The following is a 23,708-nucleotide window of genomic DNA, read 5'->3' on the forward strand; positions in this document are numbered from 1 at the left end:
ATTGACGAGACGAAAACAAGACGAAAATGGAGAGACACCGAAGACACCACATTAAGTAGAGAAAATACCGAAAATTAAATGTAAAACTGAATAAATGTATCATGGTAAAACAGTAGAACGCCGGAGAAGCACTTTGGCTCGTCCGTCAGAATATTCACATTGTAAGTTGTCCATGGTCCACAGGCTTGTGCTTGTAACCAAGTATGGGAATGATAATGCGGTCCACATTGGAGTTGTCAGGTAGCAGACACTCCCTCCTCAACGTGCCACTAGATCATTGATTAGAAGCCCTCCCATGGTTGATCGCACACAGGCATCTGCATTAAGACAGACTGCTATGTGACTGAAGTGGCGTGCATGCACATGTGGGCGTTTTCCCAGGGATGCTGCATTATTTATGTTTTGTGAATTAAGCTTGTATGTTTCAAACATGGAGCCGCACTTGCAGACTCCTGCATAATGTAGGAGTACATGCACACACGCGATGACACCCGTGCACGGGTATTAGTAATGCGCTCACGGGGAACCAGGAGGATTTGCGCACGTACATACATAAACACATACATGCATCCACACAGAGTCGGTGAGTGCCCTTGGGCAATTTAATGGAAACCGCTGCCTACATCCCGCCCACATGTACTGTAGTTTCCCACATCTTTGTTCATAAAGATGTTCTATCAACGATCAGACTGTAATGAAACCTAGAAATATTTACAGTACAAGTCCGGTAGCGCTATACATTGAAGCCACATTAGGGCTTCAACTATTGAGTAATCTGTTGATTGTTTTCAAGGTGCTATTTTTATCCAAACCAACGTCCCAGACCACAAGATACTCAGGGTACTATCATATGTGATGAAGAAAAGCAAATGTTTGCAACGATTGATTGTCAAAAAAGAAGCTGATGGTAGCTCGTTTCTGTCTGTAGGATAATCCGATTCATATTTCATCAAGGATTAATGATAGCAGTAGTAGAAGGGACCATCTTAAAACTAAAGGTACAAGCAGGAAAAACGCAGGAAAAATGGTGTGTTTATAATTAGTGCTGTTACCTGTGATCCCCTGCAGGTACATCAGGACTCTGTACCTGGGCATCATGTCGCGTCGGCAGAAGGAGCACCAGCGGCGCTGGTACTGGGCCATGATGTTCGAGTACGCGGACGTCAACATGCTGCGGCTGCTGGAGACTTTCCTGGAGTCCGCACCTCAGCTGGTCCTGCAGCTCTGCATCATGATCCAGGAGAACCGGGCCGAGACGCTGCAGTGTGGGTGGACGGACACGTTTACGAAAAACACAACGCCCTGTTTTCATGTAGACCACAAAGCACATACAAGTCAACAGCTGCACAAACAGTAATTAGCCGTTTGCACACATCATGCTCTGTAATTTGTGGCTGCAGATGGTGCGGTTTTCACAGTGCTTTTGGTTCTGGTAGTCCTAGAAGAAAAGTGCAATCATAGGTGTCCGGGGGACGTGCTAGCCGAACTCCATCGGCCTACTCTTCCTTATTCATCCAGAAAATGTATCATCTAGGCGGCCACCCACTGGTGTTATTCATCCCTATGCCTCTGGAGTTTAGGGACACCTTCTACTTTTATGCAAATATGTGACTAGTACAGGGGGCGGATGCACACAGCAGCTGGGACATTAAAAATAACTTTATGTTTCAGGCTCATACCATTAAGAGCTATTACTAAATGTTTGTCGCGTCACACACTGCTTCTTATTTAAGGATTTGCTAACATTGTTACACAAAACACCCCGACTGACTCATAATCAAATTTGTGTGCTTTTTGTTTCACGAACCATGAAAACTTGATTCTACTTTGCTCTGATTGAGTCACACAGGAATAAAAAGCACCCACATCATCAGCCTCCTCTGTTCTCTGATTTCGCCTCCTCTGACTCTCTCTATAGGCATCTCCTCCCTGGGCTCCCTTCTGTCTCTCGCCTGGGTCCTGGCCTCCTACCACAAGCTGCTGCGGGATTCCCGTGATGACCAGCGCAGCATGAGCTACCGCGGGGCGCTGCTGCACCTCTTCTGGCGCCTCTTCACCATCTCGTCCCGCGTCCTCTCGCTCGCCCTCTTCGCCTCCCTCTTCCACATCTACTTCGGCATCTTTGTCGTGGTCCACTGGTGCGCCATGGCCTTCTGGGTGGTGCACGGAGGCACCGACTTCTGCATGTCCAAGTGGGAGGAGGTGCTCTTCAACATGGTGGTCGGCATCGTCTACATCTTCTGCTGGTTCAACGTGAAGGAGGGCCGGACGCGGTACAGAATGGTGGCGTACTACATTGTGGTGTTGGTTGAGAACACCATCCTGACTGGACTGTGGTGAGTTGCATTTTCTAGCATCTTGAACCTGGAGGCAACTAATACAATATCATGTTTAATCAAAATGTAAAAAGTTATAGCATTAGTACAAGTAGACACCTGAATTGAACCCTGTGTGTCGCCACCATCCTGAAGGTACACCTATAGGGACCCGGTGTTGACCGACTCCTACGCCGTCCCAGCGCTGTGTGGCGTCTACCTGACGTTCGCCGGCGGCGTCCTGGTCATGCTGCTGTACTACGGCTTCCTGCACCCCGCCACCGCCCACCTCCAGCCGAGCCCCGCCTCGTCCTGCTGCGCCCAGCTGCTCTGGGGTCTCCCCCTCCCCCCGTCGGCCCCGCCCACCGCCCCGCCCACCCCGGCCCACATGGCCAAGTCCGAGACGGACGAGGACGTGGCTGAGACGTGTCTTCCCGTCTTCCAGGTGAGGTCGGCACCCATCACCTCCAAGCTAGAGGGCCCGCTCATAAAAATCGACATGCCCAGGAAGCGTTACCCGGCGTGGGACGCCCACTACGTAGACAGGCGCCTGCGGAGGACTATAAACATCCTGCAGTACATAACGCCGGCCGCTGTGGGCATTCGCTACCGTGACGGACCCCTGCTGTATGAACTGTTGCAGTACGAGTCCTCACTCTGACACACACACACACACACACACACGTCAACACACAAACATCAGCACACATAAGCACACGGGCACCCTAAAAAAAGATGGATGTACACATGGATGTTCAGATTTAGAGAAGATTCAGACGCACAACGTCCTACTTGATGTAAGCACACATGCATAACAGCAATCAGTCACACTTTTATGCACACACGTATTCACACACATTCCTTGCGGGCGACCACGACCTGCGAGTCCCATTGCCACGACTCAACAAAGCTGCTTCAGCGCGAGTCCATCTCCTTCCTTGCTCATCCTTCTGACGCTCTATTTCCAACTCCTCTGACCACTCTTCATCTGGTCTCAGTGAATTAATATCACACGTTCGTGCTGAGAAGAATAAAAAACTAAAAATAGAAAAAGGTGCCCGGTTTCACATAGGAGTCTTTGACCACCGCATGCCGTTTACGTTGTGTCGCTCGCACTTCCACGGGTTTCAGTAGAATAAAAAGATGTGACACAAAGTAAGAACGTCACTAAGGAATTTGTGAACATGTCGTCGTTAGTCTAGTCTAAAGGTAGTGTATATATTTTCTATGTATAGAAGGGATGTTTTTTTATGTACCGTGACGTTATTGTTGACTGGGGACAAAGCTGTTGGTCAAATCGTTTTGAAGGGTATGTTGAGTCATCAGGGAGAGCAGCAGAGCATGATGGGAAAGATGGAGACAGAGACACACACTCAAACAAATTCAGAATTCCACTCAAAGTTTGCGCTAAAGGAATGGTTTGACATTTTGGGAAATACACATATTTGTTTACGTGCCATGGTTAGTTATGTTTCTCTCTCATGTCTGCACCGTAAACATGGAGCTGGAGTCAGGAGTCCATTAGCTTAGCTTAGCATATAAACAGCTAGCCCTGCTATGTTTGAAATTAAAGAAAGGAGAGATGAAACACAGGTATCATCTCTCAGCCAGAAAGACAATAAGCATATTTTCTAAAATGTCAAACTATTTCTGTAAGAATGCTAACACTAAAGCATACACGACACACGACGACAGTTAGCAACATCAACTCCAAAAGAGAGAACACGAGAAGCCAAAGCAGCTCAAAATAAGACCTCTAAAACAATGTCATGTTCTTGTTTCTGAATGGCTGTCAATGTGAAACTGTGCAAATAAAAATGTTCTGTGCCAAATTAAAAACTACAGTGAGATAGCTGAGATATTAGCTGAGACAGTTTTAAACGTTTCCAATCTACAGGCCATATGTTAAAGAAATTATATTTGTATTGCCAAGAGGACCGTCACTCTCTCTCACACACAAACGTGTATGCTATGGCGTTAGCATGGAGCTAAATATGATATTAATGCTACCGTTCTTATGGAGACTCCAACATTTTCCAGTGTTAAAGTGAAACACAGTGGCACCATCATCTTACAGATGAATTCCCTTTATGCCGGGAGGTTAGATTGTCTTTAGCTACTCTGTCGGTTTACCTTGCTAGGTAACGCGAGGCTGATTCCTTCTGATCCATGTCTACTACATTTTGGTGTGAAGTCTTAATTATGTTGGTCTCACGCTAACAGGGTGCTGCCACTGAAGCCGACACTAAACAGTTTTGGTCGTTAATCGTCACAACCCTCTCGATGACTCGTCCAATATCAACTCCTCCGAAGCCGCCCACGGCTGAGCTGTGATGTGTGGCTCATTATTTATTTATTTGGTTTGTTTATCCCTGTGATCCAAGCTGCTACATTGGCAGGCGACACAGCACGAGTCGAGATGTCGGTCATCAGTCCGTCGCCGGGGGACGTTGCTCCCGAAACCACACGCCGCTCAGGGGGGGGGGGGCGCCTCGACACCGGGCGAGTAAGACACAAGCGGCGAAAGTGTTTTCTCCAGTCCCACGTCAGCGGTAGAGCAGGTGAAACGCAGCCATGTGACGCCTTCAGATGAACACTCACAAGCTTCTTATTGTTATTAGCTGCTGTCCAAGAGGATCGAGCACGTGAAAGAGAAAGGTGTTGTAAAGAGAGCTAGAAAAAGGGGGACGTCAACATTTTCGGGTGCTTATTTTTCTTTAGTCACGGTGTGTCGAACTGTTTTCAATCAGTAAAATTGACAATTAAATAAAATATTTTTTTCGTGCTGAAACAAATACTTGATTAGTCAATTAATATAATATAATGATTAAATAAATCAGTAATCAAGCAAAAATTAAGATTATAAATACACTTACAGGCAGGAAACCCTGTGGATTAAAAAAAAAAAAAGATCAAAATTGATACCTTTCCTTATCAAAACCTGCCGCCTACATTACCCACAATGCAACTCACCCACCAACACTTCGGTGTTTGACGCTAGTAGCGGCTACTGCTAGCCTCAATCAGAGATCAGCAGCAGGCTGTGGAGGGGATCAAACCGACCCCGACTCAAGTGACATCACTTGAGTCTATCAGTAGGACCCCCCCAAGACTGAAAACAGACTTTGATTGGTAGAGTACGGCCCTCTGTTAAGGACTAAATAATGAATCAAAAAAATGCTCAGCAGATTAATGAACCATGAAAATAATAATTTGTAGCAGCCGTGTCATTTTTCAGCCAAACGTTTAAAAAAAAAATCAGGAGACTAACACCAACAAATGTTGACGTATCCTTTTACGTTAGACCAACGTGAACGAACAGTGAGCTGACATTATTTTTCTGTGGTGCTATAGACGATTTACAAAAACAACAACAACAACAAACAGGACAAATCAGTTCATTTGCTGCCAACTAGATTCAGTAGGTGCGAACGCGCAGCAGAAGCAGCAGCATCGGGTTCATATGGTGCAACGAGCTACGGAGTCAATTGGCTGCTAATCCCACTTCATATGGTGCAAATACGAAACACACACACACACACACACACAGGTACTTATGGTGCAATAAGGGCAGATTGTCCCTTTGAATTCTATGGTGCAACTTGAGTACTGCCTTCAGTTGTCGGCCAAGGCTGTGCCAAAAGGCTCCGTCCGAACGCACAACTGCTCTTCCCGGTTCCTACAGAAGCTATGCAAGTCTCCGACGCTAGGAGAAGTGCTTCATGTACACACACAACACACAGGGTCCCCCCACACACACACACACACACACACACACACAGCAGGGAGACATGCTTAGTACACAGTGAGAAATAGTGCAACAACATGGGATGTGTCCCTACCTCACCGCTTCAACACACACACACTAATGTCCAATGATCCCTTACCCCTTTATAATTTGGGAACAATATTCATATGGTGCTATCGAGTAAAGACGGATGTTTTTTGTATCGTCATGGTCACAGTGGTGTGAAGAATTTAGCCAGGTATGTTTAGTGTTTCACGTTGAGTGTACAGAAAGAAAAGCAGCAACACCCTCCGTCTCTGAGGAAAAAAGCAACAAAGCCTTCTCCGCTCCACAGAAGTGGAGATGGACAAGTCTTCTTTTTGTTTAAGATACCCGAGTCATGGTTAGAGATTAACTTCAGGAGGGCGGTGCTATTGTTTTGGTACACTCTGACGTGGACACGCACTGTACATTAAGCATGGGTTTAGATGTGTCCGAGCACAGGAATCGAAGGAGAGAAAAAACTAAACACGAAGATGCAACATTTTCTGTTCAGATCCTGAATTTCTTGCATGAATGTCTTAGATTTTGAGGAAACACGTGGTCACTGCAGAGGCGTAAAGGTTTAAAGACAGCTTATTTTGGGTTGCAGTCCCACTAGCTTCCCCCCTCTCCCTCGCACTGACCTCTGACCCAAGACCGTGGCCCCCTTCGCACCCAGAGCTCCAGCCAATCAGAGATCAGGTTCAACGCAAATCAGGTCTGACACAACCAAAAAAAAACAAAAACACAGTTCCTTCTTTACAGAAGTTCTCACGTGTGGCATTCAGACTCGGCAGTAGCCTCGTAATCAAAACTGCAGGTGTCATACCTTCTTACCGTCTCCATTTTGTTTAGAAGTCACCCTAACCTTCATATCTGGTCCAAAAATAAATAATGTACACTCTACAGTTGAGTCTGCACGCTCCAAATGAAACTTCACCCAGAAACCCAGAGCCTTAGCCAGGCCCCCTCTGCAGGGAGAATCCAGGCGGTGTCATTGTATGGCTACACATCCACAGCTATGCAAGGTTACAGACAGAGGTTCTGGGCTTGAATAACCTTTACAACAAAAAAAAAATACCACATCACTGTTCTCATGTATTCCTTGTAATTGTATCGCATTTTGTCTTTGTTTGCAAATAAGAGAAGAAGAAAGCTGAAACCAGGAAGTGTTAATGTGCAACAATGCAAACGTGATACATCAGGAGTTGACTTCTTACATTTGTCTGTGATGATGTTGGTAATCTTGCATATCTTTTCTATGGAGTTAATTTACATTTCTCTCCATCAAGTTGGTCTGGGGCGGAGGGTCACTGTAATGTACCTTTAGGGTGTGTGATGTACCTTTAGGGTGTGTAATGTACCTTTAGGGAATAACCAGGAAGGATGCACGGAGGTATGTGCATCCGATTGTGAAACGTAAAACCAGAAAGTTATTTTTTTGTTGTTCTTTGGATAAACATGTAAATGTTCCAGTATCAGGGTCTGCAAAGCATATGAGGCCTGTGGTTAGGCTGTGTGTGTGTGTGTGTGTGTGTGTGTGTGTGTGCATGCATGTGTGCGAGTGCCTTGTGTCCGTAATGCTTCATATGCTTTTTTTCTTTTTCGCCAACGTTTTTGCTTGGTCCGGAGCTGTGAAGTTATGATTACTCGTCATGGTTCTGTAGAACTGGAGAGCCAGACGCTAAGCTGGTTCTGATCTCAGACCAGTTTTGACCAGATCCGAGTCCGACGACGGCTGAAATCCGTTCTTTTTGGGGAAAGCGTCAGGAGTGATTTCAGCGGTTTGACTCAGGTGTGGACACTATAAGCACAGGGCAGGTTCGAACTAAACCTTAAAGTGGATATATCTATAAGATGTACCATGAGCTTTTATTTTGTCGGGGCCATGCTTTTTCTACCGTGTTCTTCAGCTTGAAAAAAAAAATATTTCGATGTGCAAAAGTACCTTTTATGTTCTCGTGGTTGGCATTTTGATTGTAAATACCTTTTTCTGGTAATCCTCCTCGGTTGGATCTATGTTCGATGAGTTGGTTAGATGGCTCTTTCAAAATGTACCGATAGTAAATGTTCTTTATAAATATCCAGAATGTAAGACGGGAGAAGACTGGAAACTGTGTTTTTCGTAGGAGTCCGTGCCATTGTGTTGTCTTGAGTATAAGCACACTGATATTAGATCTGTAGGCAGAATGAGGTGTTGGGAGGTGCAACCAAGCTTTGGTTCCCTTTCTCTGGAAGAGCGATTAGGACGAACGGATGTAATATTTGTCTCTCACATTCCTGATAAACACAACAAATAGTTTGTAATTGTTCTGCAAAGAGAGGCCATCAATGATTAGTGAAGAAGTCAATTTATTTATTCATTCAGAGTACAAAAATGTCCATTTTGACCCCTCTTATTTTGAATAAGAATATTCACCACTTCCATATTTGTACGCTATAAATGAAGCCGGAGCCAGCAGCCGGCTCGCTTAGCTTAGCACAAAGAGCAGAAGCTAGCTAGCTTTGTTCGAAGGTTTAAAAACGTGGGAAGGAGCTTGCTCGGCTCGTTCCAAAGTTGAGACTTTGGCCAAGCTAGCTCTTTCCAACATTTTTTACTTTGGACAAATCCAGCTATTATCCGCTCTCTATTTCCCCTTACTTCCAGTCATTATGCTAAGCTAACCGTCTCCTGGCGCTAGCTTCATAGTTTGTGTACATCAGTGTGTGTGGTATCAATCTTCTCGTCTAACTCTCAGCAAGAAAGCAAATAAGTGTATTTTTTTAATTTGTCAAACTGTTTTTTTAAATATAATACTGTGAAATAAGAGGTAAATTCCATTCACCTCCACTGTATTGGGGTGTAGGCAGATATCTAAAGAGAAAAACCTCTCAAAACCACTTTCTGAGAACCAACTTTTGAGAAAATAATATTTAATATGCGTCATTTCATGTGTCGTATTTGTGAAGATGGACATTTTTGACTTTGCGTGTGAGTAAATAACTTGATGCAATGGTCCTATTTGCAGCGTGCAGCTACATGCCAAACAGTTCAATACATAAGCACATATTTCAAAGTTAAGGAAGGAAACGTTCAGAGGGACAAACCTCACAGTTTTTATTCTGATGGAAGCAGGGTCTGTCTAATCACCCGTCTTCACTGTAGAAATGATGGCTGCCGTCATCGACCGTGTTCAAACCGCTCCTGCTTCATAAAAAACACCATTCAGGAATCTTCTGGCCTTTTTTTTGGGAAGGCGTTCCCGAAATCATAGCGAATGTTTTCTGACCAACCGCAAAAGAAACGGGAGCGAAACAAGACGGCACATCGGGTGTCTTGTTTGTTCGTGTGTTCCGTGTCTACGATAACCGTTAAAGCATTCTGGGGAAGAGTTGAATGATATTTTCAATGGCTCTACGTGGCCAGCGCTGGGAAATGTGTTATTTTTGTTACAATACCTCCTGAAAATAAAGTCTATTTATCTGTGAAGAGACAAAGATTTACAATTATACAGATGACTACATAGAAATAACAGATTTTAAATGATGTACAACAGTGATATAAATGAAAACATGTACAGTTCATTTTGGTTTTGAACACGATACAGAAATGTATATGCGTCAGTATTGAGTTTGATTTTATATATTTATCATTTTATTACATTGTAATGTTGTGACTGCGATGGAGAAAAAAATATAAAGGAATATAAATTAATTTTTCCAAATGTGTGTCACTTTTTCTTTCCATGTAGGGACACTTTTTAATCACAAAACATCACATTTTCAATCAACTTTTATTTTCAAAAATGTTATTTCACAGGAATCTCTCTACAGGCCGGGCAGGATGAGCACTGTGCCGACGTTTTACCAGCTTTTACAACCAGAAAACTAATAAGAGTAACTATGGATGAAACGGCACAGAGTGCAAAGACGCAGCTTACATGCAGCATTAAAAGACCACAAACACCCATAAATATGAACAGTTTGGACGTGAAATTGTTCCTCTTCCCTTCAGCAGCAACACATACGTACACACATAAATAGATGCATGGACACTATATACACGTCACTAAATACATGAAGCAGCTGCATTAAAAGATGAGGCTGGAGATATTCTAAAGTTCAGTTATTTTTAATAAATCCCATGAAAAGATCATCCCTATCCACTCACAATAAACTAATAACCTCCTGGATCAGCTGGGCACTGTGGCTTTGAGCAAACATTCCTCAAAAAAGGAGAAAATAGTGCATTTGTTAGGGTCTACTTTGAGCCGTGGATGAATACACATTTGGTGCTCTCGTGAGTATTTGGGGCAGCAGGACGCTTTGTGTGGGATTGAGTCAAAGGTGCGGCTCAGTGATGTGTTTTTAATAACAATGGAGCTCTACGGCACAGCGCAAAAGGATTTATACGGCTTCAACACACACACACACACACACACACACACACACACACACACTACTTTCAAACATTCATTGTTGGTTTCGGTCTTTTCGTGCGTGGGATTTGATGACAGTGAGAAAAGAGGCATCAGGGAGATTAAGAAGAAGAACGTGCTCCTAAATATTCATTATCACTCGAGTTTCATCTTGTGCTACTCTTAACATCCAGCTGATCCAGGAAGTTACCGCCCCGCATGACGCTAATAAAATTCATTGAACTGCTTCACATTTCATGAAGCAAATCCCTCCGTAAAAACACGTGTGTTGCACATCTCCTCGGAGTGCCTGTTGTGCATCTTAACAACAGTCTTTGGTATCATTAGAATACATGCTTAAGTACAGAATGGATACCTGAAACCGACACTTACTGAAGAATTTGCATAAACGCTCTCTCTCCAAACACCATTCCACTTTACGGTTGGTTACCGCTCACACTATAATTCAGCAGTAAATATACATCAAGTCAGATGTGAAAGTTCAGTTCTTAAATAAGGATAAAAGGAGAATCCAAGTGTTGTTTAGATCACTTGAGACTTATCAGTGTAACAAATAAACCTAAACAGTAACGGCACACGCAGAAACACCATCAAAAGATTTCCAGCGAACAATCTTTCAAGACAAACAGGGTCTCAGTGAGAGTAATATAAATCTTCATTGAGCTACTGGCTCCCTCTGCTGACCAACAGTAACAACACAAGTACAAAAGTCAACTCCACACATACAAAATAAAGATTTCTATAAACAATTACCGCAGAACAATAAAGAATAAATCTCTTAATCTTAAACAAAAGTCCTCTTTTTCTCCCAGAATAAAATGATTAATCTCAATGTTCATCCGACCACCAAAAAAAGGCTTCAATGTTCCCTCAGAGCTGTTCCGTTTCTACAACAAAACACACACGCTTCAAGTCTATAGTAACAGATAGTTTAAAAACAGCACATTATGGAGAGTTATGAACTGTTTCCACAGCAGTGAACGACTGGCCAGCGGTGTCAGTGGGCCTGAACGTATTTAAAACAACCTTTCTACTGTTTATGTGCACATGAACAACACACACACACATGCCTGAGTGACAGCCGGGGGCCTCGGTGAGTAAAGTGCATCATGTGAAGTACCTCTGGAGAGCCCGGCTGGGATCGGTTTACTCCAACAGGGGCTCGTCGTCGTCGTCGTCGTCAACCTGCAGCCTCTGGAAGGGCCGGGAGCCTGCCGGGCGGCGGTACCTCAGGAACCCGAACAGAACTGAAGAGCAACAGGTCCCGTTAGTAGAGCTCAAACAAACCTGTTGGTATTAACTTATCACACTCGAGTTATGGCCACAAAAGAGTTTTTTTGAGGTCACAGTGTCCATTAAACACAAATCAATTCATCCTTGAGTACAAGGGGACGTTTGTGCCAAACTAGAAGGAATTCCCTCGAGGTGTTCCTGCGTTTGAGATAATAGTAATAATGAGTAAATATATAGAACACATAAAAACACACTCTGGATCATTGAATGTGAACAAAGATGCGGTCATGTCGGACTCACCCGTGATCGCGGTGAGCACCAGCAGGACGCCCACCACCATGCCGACCACCAGAGGGACCTCCCAGCAGGTCTCGGCGGTCAGCAGGCACCGGGCCTGGTTCAGGGTGCCGTTGTTGGGCTGCGGGGGCACCGACAGCAGGTGGCACATGAGCGGGTAGATGTCCACGCTTTGCAGGCGACTGAGCCGATAGCCCTCGCGGAAGCTGGGCCCCGCCGCCGCCATGAAGGGGTGCATGCTGGGTAGGGAGTTGTCGTAGCCGTGGTCGCCCACTGGAGGGGACAGAAGGAGAGCGGTGGGTGAAGGGGATCAAATGTCGGGCTATCACAGTAAAGAGGAACGCAATGACGAGACGTACAGCGCGGCAGCTCGGTCCCTCGCTTCACTATGGTCCAGCCCTCGTCGGCGATCACTATGATCGGCTGGATGCGCTCGTTGTTCCGGTAGTGCAGCCTGTCGGGGATGGCCGACTTCAAAAACGCCCTCATGTGGGTATTGCACTTATTCAGCAAGGCGCAGGCGGCCTCCGGGTCTGCAAAGCACAGAAACAGGCGTTTGTGTGAGTAAATGTCCACGGCCGGCCGCATGTTCGTACGCAGGCTCTTTCATCTCGCGTGGGCCCGGTTACCTTGGCGCGGGATGAGGGCCGTGACCGGCGAGAGGTCCACCAGCGTGTAGCTGTCGGGGTGGAGGCAGTCGTCCAGCTGTATGAGGCGCTCGGCCGAGCACTGGGCCATGCCGTGGTCGCTGGTCACCAGGACGTTGACGCGACCCCAGAGGTCGGTGCGGCGCAGCTCCGAGATCAGCAGGCCGATGTTGTCGTCAACCTGGTCGCACACGAGCAGACACACTCAGTAGCGGTTTACGCCGAGCAAAACCTGAAGTGTAGGGGAGCTCTGTAGGAATCTAATGTGAAGAGGCTCGATCCATCGAGCCATGGCTTCGGACATTTCTACAATGAATTTATTGAATCTTTATCAAAATAAACCACTGTTGTAAATAACTGCACAGGCAGGAAACTGCCACTGTATATCTCACTGGTGAAAATAACCTAGATTCAGGTTAAACTGTCTTTTTATTATAAGGATGAGAAACTGATGCTTCCCACAAATACATTATAGTTCAGAGCAGATTTCAGGAACATGTTGTGGTGTCGTTAATTGATGACAGTACCTCCTTCAGCACTTGGCTCATGGCAGTGTCGTTGTCCGGGCCGAATATGTGACCCGACTTGTCCGGCTCCTCCCAGTAGAGCGTTGCGAACATCGCTCCTTCCTCCTGGTGGAATAGAGTGTGTGGTACAGGATGACAATGGCAAAAAAATAGGCGGAATGGAAACCCCGAGAGACACCAACGGGCAAACAGAAGAAGCGCGGTGCGCTTTCCTACCTTTCCGTCTCCCAGCATCCACTGCGTCACGTTCCCCAGCCGCTGTCGGAACGTCACGTGGCTGTCGTAGGGCTGGAAGTGCGACGCCGTGCGGTTGCCGAAGGCCACGTCGGAGCCGGGCCACATCGAGGCCGCCGTCTTGTAGCCGGAGTCCAGCGCCGTGATCCAGAGGGGCTGCGCCTCGCTCCACCACACCGGGTCGGTGTCTTTGGCGCCGGCATGGAAGCTCTTGTGGCTGACGGGGTCGTACATGTTGCTGGCCAGGATGCCGTGGGACTCGGCGTACAGACCCGTCACCTGGAGAGGAGAAGATTCTTGGTTATCTTCTATTCATCTCTATCTTGTTAAAATGTAGTTGCGCCACACAATCAAAACAAGCCGCGGGGGTTACCAGGCTGTAGTGGTTGGGAAACGTCTTGGTGATGAAGACGTTGGTGAGCTGCTCCACCAGGACCCCCTGGCTGTACAGGAGCTTCAGGTTGGGCATGGGGAACCGCCGCAGGTAGTCGGCGCGGAAGCCGTCGAACGACACCAGCAGCAGCGGCGGAGGGCCCTGCCGAGCCGTGCCGTTTCCCGCGCCCGAGGCCCCGACGCCGCACAGGAGGCCCAGCAGCACTTTCAGTAACATCCTGAGGAAGGACAATGGGTTCTCTTACAATTCCATGAGACTGGATGGTGCGCATGCACAGAAGACAGAGTCTACAGCCGCACTATCTGTTCGGCAGGTATAATAAATACAATCGTCTCCATCTCAGTTCAGTGTGTGAGCACAATGATGAAGCCAGTCATCATTCTGACACGCAGAAGCCCACAGAGAGAGAAAGTGAAGCCAAAAATAGGATTTGGTTGTTCCCTTCTTCACCGATCCAACTTTTTCAGTCCCGATACCTCTTCTCACCAACAACATCCTGTTTCATATGCATCAAACTACAAGTCAACACGATTGTGAATGCGGAAACAAGGTGACAGAGGACTAAGAACAGGAACATTTGGCTCATATGCGCATTCTCAGAGGACAGCATCAGAAAGCAGCACGTTTCAGTTCCTCAACGACACAAGCACACCAGTTAAAAGGTGTATTTTAAATTACAAGGACGTGACTGCAGGACTGCAAAGAGCCGATTTTACACACGAGTTGGCCTTAGAAATTAGATTGACAAACAAACATTGAATACAGCCGGAAGACAAGAGAGGCAGGGAGTCTCTCTTTAGAGAGTTAGAAAGAGAAATGAGGTCAAACCACAACCAGGAAGTCCACGTTCGTCACGAAAAATACGATATACACGCCTCTAATAATCACATTAATAAATGCTTAAAACAATGCAGAAGTCAAAGGAATAAGAAATACTATCAGCGGACAAGCCGGTTAGCTGCACGCATAGCATATGCTAGCTTGCTAATGTTACAGCGTTCACGTAACGCTAACAGTTTAATGTATAACGCTACCTGTAAGGGGGCTGACAGCCAGTTGTCCTCCAGACAGTTTCGTTGAATACTGTTAACTGTATAATGTTGTTAACTTTCTCCTTCAGTCTACTTTCGCAGCGACATCGTCACTTGACTTCCTCAAAACAAACGAAACGCGGGGACGCAGTCGAGGTCGAGCTAGCTAAGATTGTTTACGGACACTTCCGGGAACGCATTTCAAAATAAATACCTCTTCGAAATGCCGCACGCCGTGCTTAAAAAAAAAAAAGGTTTTCCATCTATAGTTTCGTTTTCCGTATAATTAACATCTCAAATTATATTATATTGTGAATAAAAATACCGGGACGCATACGAATTTATTTATTTAAGAGTTTGAAAAAACACACGGCTTTTATTTTGACGCACAAATTGCCCGCACTCTGCTCATGTTGTGGCCACCTTGACGTAAGAGTTGAGGGGACGTGTTACACATTTGGCAGTTCAAGCAGCGAATCAGCGTTCAGATTCGTTGAAGGGGGGGCGGGACAAGTATGTGGTTGAACGAAATGTTTAAAAGTTGATTTTTAAACGTTACAGAAGTTGAATTAGGATTTGAATAGCCAGATATTATGCCCCCAGTCTTAATCCAATCAATAAAATCGTTAAAAATGCTTCTGTGAAAATATATTGTGGTGAATTAGTGCATGACCAGCTAGTACACAATACCCCTGGGTTACATTCCAGCATTGTCTTACAATTTGTCAATGCAGGCAATATATTTTAAGGGCAACAATAACAGGTTTCCGGTCCCCGCATTGCATTGCAATGCTCTGCATGCTAAATTGACATAGGTTAGGTAAATTGCTGTATAATCTTGGTTAAAAATGTTAGAAATGGTCCAGTGCATGCTCACAGTCACCAAATGATGAACTCCTTGAAGCTACTGGCTCTCAACAACAATGGCAACAGTATGCCATGTTGTATTCTCCTTTAAGGATCATCACCGCTGTCCTCCCTTGGCATCGCCTTCCTCCCTTCCCTGTCCAAAGTCCTTATGGCTTTTCTGATAAGGTAGAACACGGTTGGCATCACGGTCACTCTGCTGTACACCGCCACATGCTCTGCCATCTCAGGAGGATCTCTGTTTGACCTCTTCACCCCCCACAGAATGGATCCCTTGTACGAGAACCCAGAGTCCACCTACGAGAACCAGTCGTCGGGCGTATACGACTTGACCTACGAGGCGCCGTACGACGAGCCCCCCGAGCTGACCGCAGAGTACGAGAACACCGGACGGGTCAAAGCGCAGATACCGACTCCCCCTCCTCTCCCGCCGCCTCGCCCTCCCACGGAGGAGAGGCGAAGCAGTTCCTCCTCATCCTCCTCGTCCTCCTCCTCCTCCTCCTCCTCCTCGCACGCCGAAGATGAAGACAAAGGTGAGGCGGAGGACTGTAACCGTGAGGGCGAGAGAGAGGAAGAGGAGAAGATAGAGGTGGAGGAGAGCAGCAATGAGCTGAATTGGGAGAGGAGGTCTCCAGAGGCCGGGGCGGACAGCAGGAACTCATCCCGCAGATCCTCGTCTTCGTCGTCATCGGCCTCTGAGAAGGAGGAGCCCGAGGAGAAGCCAGAGCCTGAAAAAGAGGGACCTGAAGTCAGACTTTATGTTAAGGTAGGGAGGAAGTGGGTTTGAACTGAGGTGTCACAATCACATCTGTATCAGGTGCTCATGAACAAGTGCGCTAAGGTCAATGAGGTCAAAGTGTGTTGAGCTTATCCGTGTGTGTGTAAGTGTGTAATGTGATTGTACATCCAGAGCCTTTCACACACACACACACACACACACACACACACACACACATGTATTTATACGTCTTTATGATGAGTCATTTCTGTGCGTGTGCGTGTGTGTGTGCGTGTGCGCGTGTGTGTGTGTGTGTCACTCTGGTTCTAAATATAAGTTAAGTTGAACTGACAAGAATGTTATGACTCAGTGCCGGGTTAGTTGGGGACTGTTCCTGTCGCACGGCCATGTGAATTCCCGTGTGTGTGTGTGTGTGAGTGTGTCCATCTCTCTATCTCTCTATCTATGCTGAAAATTCCCCAAACTCCCCAACCCAAACACACACACACACACACACACACACACACACTAACTGAATTGATTACATAATCTGCACATTGCACGGTAAAGTCCAGTTGCACTGTAGTATACAGCCATCATAAATCAGACACTTTGAAACTAAAACCATAAATGTTAGCACTGTAACTCAGAGGTTACTGCAGTAGAGAAAGAGGGACTGCTCAGTGCTGACTGACTCAAACGTTTTCTTAAAGTGTTAGCATTGCGTTAGCATTGGCGCTTAGCTTTACTTAGTAGCCTTTTATTCAATATAAAGACCAATCTATAGCATATTTGTTATCATCAAATGTCAATAAAAAGTTACTTTATCTCATTAGATACCTTCTGGAAAAAGACTTCAGGGCATCTCGATCAAAATCCATTTATAAACAACTTATTAACCTTTACAACCACAACAGACTCTGTGGATCAACCTTTCTTTAATGATTCATCGACATTTATTATTAACACTTTCGAGGTGTTATTAGAAATTGAGAACACTTTTTTGATTTGAGGTGGCTGATGAATTAAAGAGCTAGCTAACAAACAGACACGGCATTTAGGATGCTGGAGGAGGATTTTATACAACCTGGCAACCCAAAAGTTATTCTTATCGCTGGCTTATGACTGATGAAGAGAGCATTTGTAAATGATTTATTTACCATCATAAAGCCATCAATTATGGCAACTAAACTCTATTTAAAGGTTGTTTTGTTAGAAAATGCTCAGGATTTACACATTAACACCATTTCTCCTGTAAAATGGGTCACAAATATCTAGTTCCATTTTAAGGAAATGCTCAGTAATTTCCTGCAACAGCTGGGCACTGTAGTTTTTAGCGGGCGTTACCCAAACAGGAGGAAGCAGCGCATTTGTTGGGGACTATTTTCAGATGCGGATTAACACACGTGTGGTGCTGTGGCGAGCAGTGAAAGCACCAGTGGGGTATTTATTCAACTACAATGCGTGTGTTTCTTGTAATGAAGTGCAACAGGTGTGGCCATTGACCGTGAGGCTCTTTGACACAGAGGAAGAACATAAATCAAAAACACTTTGTAGTCGCTACACTCATTGTTGGTTTTGTTCCCATGTGATGAGTCTGAGAAGGAGACGATGACTCTCGATGATTCAAAGTCAGCCGGTCAATCAGAGCTGGAGGAGGTGGGAGGGGCAGGGCACCCTTGGGTGACTTGGTCTGCCCCACCCCCCCCACCCCCATCCCTCACAACGCTTTCCGTGACACCCACCTCCCCACGCCATCCGAGGGGGTTATTTTTGCCGACAGTGTCACGCCCCACTGCTGAGGCCTCGGGTACAAATTGAACCTCTCTCTCACACACACACACACACACACACACACACACACACACACACACACACTCTCTCTTGCTGGCACCGGTCCTCAGCCGACACTCTGACAGAGCTGCTATGGGACCAAGCGGACTTCAACACATGGACCTGGAGTAGAATCTGCTGTAAACTGAACCGGCTCACTCACACACACACACAGACAAACACATCTACACACTTGTGGAAACAAAACACACAAGCAAAGCGCGTTTTTTCCTGACCATGACGGATACTGCGGCCGAGGAGGACAAGGACCCTGATATTGAGCTATTTGTCAAGGTGGGGAGTCATGCGTGTGTGGGTGTTGGTGCAGTTTGAGCACGTCACAAGCTGACACTGGATCAGTTCTCTTCTCACATTTAAATTACATTTATGGGGGAACTTTACTGTCTCACTTTGCCTGAAATAGTTTTGGTTTGTTTGTTAAGGTCAAATTGAAGCTGCGTATGCACACTATAGAATCTGTTTAGTGTGTCAGTGTGTGTGCATGTTGGGGGTGGCACCTTTAAGCGCGCGCATGCCATGTTGTTGTTGTTGTGTGCAGATTTTCCATGTGTTAACCTGACACCCACGTGTGCACGGACAATCTCTCTCTTTCTCTCCCCCAATGAATTATTACTGGGGTCCTTTCAGTGTTGAGAGCAGCGGCTTTAAATGGTCTGAAGTCATGATGCAGTGTGTGGAGGTACGCATACTGTGTGTCAGTCTGTTGAGTCCACCGCATGCGCACTCATTTACACTTTTACTTGACTTTCCAAAAAGAAAATGTAATGAATAGTTCATCGTGTTTCATTTTTTTGCAGAGATTTGGACGAGAAGATTGATACCACTCTGCATGCTAAATTTGCCAACTCGTTAGCTTAGCTTAGCATAGCTATAGGAAAACAGCTATAAAAAATGTCTACCATCCCCTCTAAAGCTCACCAAGTGTGAAGTATATGTCTGTTTTTTGTGTGGCTACCTGGATCCTTTGGATCAAGCCAGGCTACCCCATGCCACCGGTCTTGATGCTAAGCTAAGCTAACCGACTTCTGGCTTTACCTTCGTATTTAACATACAGTGGTATGTGTGGTATCGATTTTTATTGTATTGGTTAATTATCAAATGACTCAGTTGATAGTTAACTTACGCACTGTGCTGAAATGAATGGACAGTAACAGCTGTATCGAAAGGTAGAAACGCTTCAAAAGTAAGTGTCAGTGTCTTAAAACGAGGTAAAGCAAAGCAGGTTGTGGTTGAAGCTCAGTGAAAATGTGAGGACATGTGAGGACATGTGAGGACATGTGAGGACAGTAGGTTATAGACATAGCTGATACACTGCTACTGTATTGTACAGTAGGAACCGCACGTCCAAACAGGCAGTGAGGCGACTAATGGAAGCAGCGTGGATTATTCATGTTGAACTCGGTGTCTGATTACAGTGTCCTATTGCAGCCGTGCACGCACACACACACACACACACACACACACACGCAAATACATGCATACTCATACTACTGTATTTGATCATATGTCAATTATAAATGCGGTCATGTGAACACCCAGACCCAACCCTCTACTTCAAACTAAAAGCACCGATTGTTCTTCTATATGTATGTGATTTGATTAAGTGATTGAGTACTTGTCAGTTGTTGGTCAGGAGTGTGTGTGTGAGAGTGTGTGTGTAAATCAGTGTATGTAGTGTTAGTGTCTTACCGTGTCTTCACTTGTGTGCGTGTACAGGCTGGGAGTGATGGGGAGAGCATCGGAAACTGTCCCTTCTCTCAGCGCCTCTTTATGATCCTCTGGCTGAAAGGAGTTGTCTTCAATGTCACCACCGTCGACCTCAAGAGGTAATTATAACCTCATGTCACATCGCAAGTTTGTTATCTTAGCATAGCTGTACTGTGACAATTTAAGTATTGCATGGGCCAATAGACACAACATCCCATAACTCACTGTTTGATTAAGCAGCTTAAGAGCAGCTTTAAGATGTAATGCTTCAAGTGCTCCTTTGAGCAATACGTGACGGTAATGAATAAAAGCCTAAATGGAATGGAAATGAGGCCCGAGGTAGTCGGCGTTGGCAGCAACAGCCTCCGTGGCTGAATAGACTAATAAAAGAGCATCATTTGTTTGATGGAAACTGTAATATTGAAAAGGCATTTCATTGCAGTTTGATAGTAGAGGTTGTTAAATGATTCCACTCTGATTAGGAAACCATCTGACCTTCACGACCTGGCCCCGGGGACACACCCGCCGTTCCTCACCTTCCAGGGGGAGGTTCTCACCGACGTCAACAAAGTAGAGGAGTATCTGGAGGAGATGCTGGCTCCACCAAAGTAGGCCTCACAAGCGTAAATAGACACGTGCGGGGAAAAGGAAATAGGGCGAACGACATCCCAACTAACGCCATGTTCATTGTTTCTTAGGTATCCCAAACTTGCAGCAAATAATCGGGAATCAAACTCAGCGGGGAACGACATATTTGCCAAGTTCTCCGCTTTTGTCAAAAACAAAAGACCGGATAAAAATCGAGGTAAGGATATGGATCAAATTTGCCCCTCTGGGAATTTGCTTTGCACAAAAAACATAAAAGAATACAGAGAGAACACCGTTAACAATACATGACAGCAGTGGTGGACCCAGGTTGTCTGAAGGGAGAAAAATATAAAAAAGGCACAAGCTGCATATAAAGGGTTCCCACACAAAGAGTGCCTTAGCATCACATTTTCTCCACTGGAACGACATCCTAGAGGGCATTTAATCACATTTTCCCCACCAGAAGGGCATCGGGTAGGGCACTACATCATGTTTTCTCCACTGGAAGGGTAGCCTAGAGGTCACTAATTACATTTTCTCCACTGGAAGGTTAGCCTAGAGGGCACTTAATCACATGTTTTCTACTGGAAGAGCATCCTACTGGGCACCAAGCCCCCCCCCGATCATTACGGAAATTGAAAACGGTGCAAGTTAAAAACACATCCAGTTAACATATATATCCATTATAATCCAAACACAAGGTTTAAAGACATGTATGACATTGTAACCTGTGTTCTACGTGTGTTCCAGCATTAGAGAAGAGTCTGGACAAGTGCCTGGCTAAGCTGGACGAGTATCTGAAGAGTCCGCTACCTGACGAGGTTCAGGAGGGCGAATCCAAACGCAAATACCTGGACGGAGACGACCTGACGCTGGCTGACTGCAACCTTCTGCCCAAACTTCACGTGGTCAAGGTGACCTGCTTTTGGATTGGTTTACTTTGGCTTGAGTTCGCATTCTGTCTTGACGTACAGTATTACAATAACTTGTTGTCCTGCAGGTGGTTTCAAAGAAATACCGGAACTATGACATCCCGTCTGAATTCGGAGGGTTGTGGCGTTACCTTGGCAATGCCTACAGCCGAGATGAGTTCACCAACACGTGCGCGGCCGATGTGGAAATCGAGCTAGCCTACAAGGACGTTGCTAAGAGGTTGGGAAAGTGAATGCGTCGCTACCACAGTCACTGTTGTACCGTTCTCTCCATCTGGAGAATCTACTGAATCACTCACAGAAGCATATACAGTCTCACAGAAAAGACACACGATTTAAAAAAAGGTTTCCAGCATCTGAAGTCTGTAATAATACTGACTGTGAACAAATGGAAGAGGCTGGAATAGTTTGTGATTAAACTGCTGATATTTCTATTGGAGATGTCAAAAATTAAAGGTGCCCCAAAAATCAAAAATACATATTGTTCTCTATTTTCCTTCAACCATAGTTCCGACATGAAACTGCTCACGACACGGTGTCAGGATTATCTTGAGTAACCGTGTCAGGATTTCTGGAAAGAGAAATTTATTTCTTAAATGTATTTTCAAGCCGAGCGCCATATCGTCCCATTATATTGGAGAAAGGGCAGATATCTCCAACACTAGGCAACTCACACCAAAACAATCTAAATTGATGTATAGCCCTACAGGTAAGAGAAAGAAAATGTATTTTTGATTTTGGGGTGAACTGTCCCTTTAAGGGTCGTTTTCTCCTGAGCTCTACTGAAGTATTACTCATTTCTGCTCACAGTTAATCTGCTTAATAAACCTTGATGTTCATGCCGTGAATTTACATATGCAATGTTATGCATGAATCAATGTTTGATTATTAAACATCGGTAAGAATGTGTTTCAGCCAAAGCAGTTTGTCTTTTATTGGGGCAGCGTGAGAGATACTCCCTCCTTTGCTTAAAGAATGATCACACCTAATGTATAACACGGATCGTGGTCGTGAAATGATCAGTCTCTTGGTGTATTTCAGATTAAAGAATATACTTTGAATGTGATAAATCAGCCCATAGCAAAAAAGAAAAAGCACCAACTTTAGCCCAGCTGTTGTGCTGTCGTGTTAGTTTTAATCACGAGTGCCTTCGTGGGAATCAAGCTCTGCTCTGCCTTCAGCTCTTCATGTCTGTACAGCTAATTTTATATGAATATAATATGAATGTGATGGCATCAAAGGAGCTGTGTGACACTAATATAAGCTTCATGTTTCTTTAATGGTCGCAGCTCATATTCTTTCTGATGATTAGAACCGTGAACCCACTGTGTATAAGTCGCTTATTTGAATAATAAATCTATTTTCTCAGAGACTGAGCTTGAGAGTTGTGTTTTTTCTTCTTCCCCTCTCTCTCACTGGTACTCACTGATACCCGTGCTAAGAGAATGGATGTTGAATGTGTTTGTCCCCTGCAAATCAAGCTGGACATCGTGCAAATGTTCTCAGGAAAAATAGCAACACAAGAATGTGTTCATGAAAATACATGCAAGGTCGCCTCAGGCGTGTCGTGCTGTCTGGTGAGTCCACCTTTCTTCCTGAATCTGAGGCTGAGCAGTAAATATGTCTTTAGCCATTTAAACATACGCATCCTGACCTCTAACAATCAGTCCTTCATCATCAATGGGCAGGAATAAACTAAAGGAAACCTTAAATGCGAGGACCAAACAATGCATTTCCCTCGAGGCTCTGCAGCGCACACAGCTTTCCACCTTTTTGCTTCAACCTTTGTTATCTCCTCACAGCAGGTTCTCCCCGTCAGCCTCTGTTCCTCCCTCAGCACAACAGAATGTTTAGAAGAAGGTTTATACACCTCACAGTTTTCTATTTTTATATAACTTTAATCTAATGTCCTCAATAATCAGCTGCTGAGCCACCAGACTAAACTCATAATGCACATTATTGAGCAATGCTTTACTTTACATGCCTTCATGAGACCCTTGCTGGATTCCAGCGTCTCTACAAAACGATACAAGGGCCCATTGTATCACGTGACAGCCAGCAGATGGCAGTAAACACAAAGCTTTTATTGGTCTGTGGAGCACATACTTAGGGACCGTCGTGTTTTAGGTCTCCACTTTCGGTTTTTAACTACGTTGATGTGACAAATGTTACTGAAC

At 45.2% G+C, this 23,708-nt stretch overlaps 4 protein-coding genes across 6 annotated transcripts in view; 2 read left to right on the forward strand and 2 right to left on the reverse strand.

The window, feature by feature from the left end:
• Nucleotides 1–1,185, reverse strand: part of gckr (glucokinase (hexokinase 4) regulator) — a 26,929-nt gene extending 25,744 nt beyond the window's left edge. The window contains exon 1 of the mRNA XM_079186036.1: nucleotides 1,053–1,185. The gene's annotated coding sequence lies outside the window, so the exon portion shown is untranslated. The remainder of the gene's footprint in view (nucleotides 1–1,052) is intronic.
• The window catches only part of xkr6a (XK, Kell blood group complex subunit-related family, member 6a), a gene marked incomplete at both ends in the record, with an annotated part of 5,458 nt that extends 2,482 nt beyond the window's left edge, over nucleotides 1–2,976 (forward strand). The window contains 3 exons of the mRNA XM_079186037.1: nucleotides 1,069–1,265; nucleotides 1,919–2,336; nucleotides 2,472–2,976. Coding sequence (XP_079042163.1) covers nucleotides 1,069–1,265; nucleotides 1,919–2,336; nucleotides 2,472–2,976 — 1,120 coding nt within the window. The remainder of the gene's footprint in view (nucleotides 1–1,068; nucleotides 1,266–1,918; nucleotides 2,337–2,471) is intronic.
• Nucleotides 2,977–9,870: 6,894 nt separating this feature from the next.
• On the reverse strand, nucleotides 9,871–14,999 carry enpp4 (ectonucleotide pyrophosphatase/phosphodiesterase 4). The gene is made up of 8 exons (XM_079185372.1): nucleotides 14,869–14,999; nucleotides 13,814–14,051; nucleotides 13,423–13,719; nucleotides 13,207–13,311; nucleotides 12,662–12,860; nucleotides 12,392–12,565; nucleotides 12,036–12,305; nucleotides 9,871–11,749 (listed from the first exon to the last, which is right to left on the reverse strand). Exons 2-8 carry the CDS (start codon nucleotides 14,048–14,050, stop codon nucleotides 11,649–11,651), a joined length of 1,383 nt encoding a protein of 460 aa, XP_079041498.1. The 5' UTR covers nucleotide 14,051; nucleotides 14,869–14,999; the 3' UTR covers nucleotides 9,871–11,648.
• Nucleotides 15,000–15,912: 913 nt separating this feature from the next.
• On the forward strand, nucleotides 15,913–22,903 carry clic5a (chloride intracellular channel 5a). Of its 3 annotated transcripts, XM_079185972.1 has the most exons (7): nucleotides 18,341–18,577; nucleotides 18,932–18,983; nucleotides 20,021–20,130; nucleotides 20,494–20,619; nucleotides 20,710–20,816; nucleotides 21,350–21,513; nucleotides 21,600–22,903. In XM_079185972.1, exons 2-7 carry the CDS (start codon nucleotides 18,966–18,968, stop codon nucleotides 21,762–21,764), a joined length of 690 nt encoding a protein of 229 aa, XP_079042098.1. In that variant the 5' UTR covers nucleotides 18,341–18,577; nucleotides 18,932–18,965; the 3' UTR covers nucleotides 21,765–22,903. The 3 variants fall into 3 exon arrangements, with proteins under 3 accessions (XP_079042096.1, XP_079042098.1, XP_079042097.1); XM_079185970.1 differs by lacking the exons at nucleotides 18,341–18,577; nucleotides 18,932–18,983 and adding an exon at nucleotides 15,913–16,498; XM_079185971.1 differs by lacking the exon at nucleotides 18,932–18,983.
• Nucleotides 22,904–23,708: the final 805 nt, after the last annotated feature.

The sequence above is a fragment of the Pholis gunnellus genome (genome assembly GCF_910591455.1).
Source record: "Pholis gunnellus genome assembly, chromosome: 24".
NCBI lineage: Eukaryota > Metazoa > Chordata > Actinopteri > Perciformes > Pholidae > Pholis > Pholis gunnellus.

Excerpts from the sequence above, each read along its gene's own strand:
- enpp4 (XM_079185372.1), bottom strand. The coding sequence starts at position 14,050 with ATGTTACTGAAAGTGCTGCTGGGCCTCCTGTGCGGCGTCGGGGCCTCG. Across the intron at positions 12,306-12,391 it reads AGGGACCGAGCTGCCGCGCT|TGGGCGACCACGGCTACGAC; the intron begins GTACGTCTCGTC and ends TGTCCCCTCCAG. Across the intron at positions 11,750-12,035 it reads GGTGCTCACCGCGATCACGG|TTCTGTTCGGGTTCCTGAGG; the intron begins GTGAGTCCGACA and ends GTTGCTCTTCAG.
- clic5a (XM_079185970.1), top strand. The coding sequence starts at position 15,998 with ATGGATCCCTTGTACGAGAACCCAGAGTCCACCTACGAGAACCAGTCG. Across the intron at positions 20,131-20,493 it reads ACCACCGTCGACCTCAAGAG|GAAACCATCTGACCTTCACG; the intron begins GTAATTATAACC and ends CACTCTGATTAG. Across the intron at positions 21,514-21,599 it reads CCAAACTTCACGTGGTCAAG|GTGGTTTCAAAGAAATACCG; the intron begins GTGACCTGCTTT and ends GTTGTCCTGCAG.